Source organism: Seriola lalandi, unplaced genomic scaffold (assembly GCF_002814215.2).
Source record: "Seriola lalandi dorsalis isolate HSWRI2012SDOR001 ecotype SW California unplaced genomic scaffold, Sedor1 jcf7180001975581, whole genome shotgun sequence".
Classification (NCBI taxonomy): domain Eukaryota; kingdom Metazoa; phylum Chordata; class Actinopteri; order Carangiformes; family Carangidae; genus Seriola; species Seriola lalandi.
Window position 1 is genome coordinate 1 of NW_019446247.1, and position 1,793 is coordinate 1,793.

Sequence of the window (1,793 nt, forward strand, 5' to 3'; positions counted from 1 at the left end):
CTGTTCCTCTTTATGGTTTGTGGCTTTTGCTCCTGAGGAAAACTCAAGGTGGACGGTCAAACATGATAAAGGTGAGGTAGCGTCTGTCCGAAGGATATCAGTTCTCCCGAAGGCCCGCCAGCTCGCAGCTCTTCTTCCACAGCTCGGCTTGGAGCTCAGAGTCGTAGGAAAGGTCGGCCGACCGCGTCTTCCGGCCGTTGTACACGTAACGGCCCCCCACTCCCTCCATCTCGGAGGCGACTGCGGCGTAGACGGTGGTGGATGCTCCCTCTGCCGGAGTCTGAGGAGGACAAACGTGAAGAAAAAGGACTTTACAACTCCGTACCTTAAAGAATGGTCGCTTTAATGAGTCATTTAAGTCAAAATGTACCCTGAACAGTGTCTTGGCCACCGGCTTCTTCATGGCCTGAGCAAGGCTCCACAGGTTGTCGTAAAGCGCCGTGTCCACCATCCCGGGATCCACGGCATTGACGGTCACAGGAAAGCCGCCGGCTGTCATCTGCTCTTGCAGGTGGTAGGTGAAGAGGACCAGAGCCAGTTTGCTCTGAGCGTAGGCGCCGTGAGAACTGTAGCAGGCCCTGACCGCGGAAGGGAAGTTAACTAATGTTTGTACGGAGGTGAAGCGAGTAACACGTTCTTACATGTTTTAACTAAATAGTGTTTGTGGAACTGCCTAGTGACGCTAAGAACAACCGGTTTAGAGTTTTCCTCGTACCTCCTGTTTAAGTCCTCCATGTCCACGACCCCTGCGTAGTGAGTGGCGGAGGACACGTTGACGATTCTGGAGCGGGAGCCTTGTCGTCCCGACCTCTTCAGGATGTCCAGCAGCGAGTTGGTGAGCAGGAAATGGCCCAGGTAGTTGAGAGCGAAATGGAACTCAAAGCCATCCACCGTCCGCATCTCGGGAACCATCATGGTCCCAGCTACAAGACAAAACCACAGACCCTTTGGCAAACGGCCGGACCCTTTTAAAAACATGTAACGCTACTGTGCCGCAGTAAAACGCGTTACCGTTGTTAACCAGGACGTGGAGGGGGAGGCCTCTAGCTCTGAACATCTCAACAAACTGTTGCACTGATTTCAGGGAGGTCAGGTCCATGAAGATGAACTCAACTGTGATAAAACAATAATGATAAAAAAAAAAAAAGATCACAGATTAGACTCAGAATCACAGATTAGCACACATTTCACATAATCTGAAATGTGTATATATATACATTTCATGTATGCATGTTATTAATGAGCCACTTTTCTAATGTCAAAACTCAAGCACCAGATTAAATCTATTAAACTTCATTGCAGTTATACTTATACTACTTATTCTTTCTTACTTGTTCTGGGAACTTTGATTGTCGTCCCATGTAAAGATGCTTATTCAGTCCAATTAGTGCCGTTTCTCTCACACCGGTTTGTTTCCTCCTGTCCACTAGGCACTAGAACCACGGCAACCGCCTCGCAAGCATCCGCTCATCGCCGTTTAACAATGAGAGATAAATAAAGCAATTGTATCCCGAATAATCCTGATTCCTGGTGGTTTGCGGCTCCACTCGGAACATTTTGATTCGCTACGCTTTACTCGCACACTTTACTCTGAATTTGAATTTCTTCCTATGAAGTCTGCTATATTTTTGTTTGACACTTGCCTTGACGGGGAACTTTTAAAGAACTTTGAAAATGTATCATCATTTTTGGAGGATCGCATCCGTTCCATAGTTAAAGACCGAGACGGACTCGGCCGAAGAAAGAGGGACCGGCGCACAACCGCCGTCGTACGATCGCATCATACTCGCGCG

The 1,793-nt window shown here is 48.4% G+C and overlaps 1 protein-coding gene across 1 annotated transcript; it reads right to left on the reverse strand.

The window, feature by feature from the left end:
- Nucleotide 1: 1 nt before the first annotated feature.
- LOC111655620 (polyprenol dehydrogenase-like) lies at nucleotides 2-1,188 on the reverse strand. Its single transcript, XM_023407094.2, has 4 exons — nucleotides 1,012-1,188; nucleotides 716-923; nucleotides 371-578; nucleotides 2-280 (listed from the first exon to the last, which is right to left on the reverse strand). Exons 1-4 carry the CDS (start codon nucleotides 1,097-1,099, stop codon nucleotides 98-100), a joined length of 687 nt encoding a protein of 228 aa, XP_023262862.1. The 5' UTR covers nucleotides 1,100-1,188; the 3' UTR covers nucleotides 2-97.
- Nucleotides 1,189-1,793: the final 605 nt, after the last annotated feature.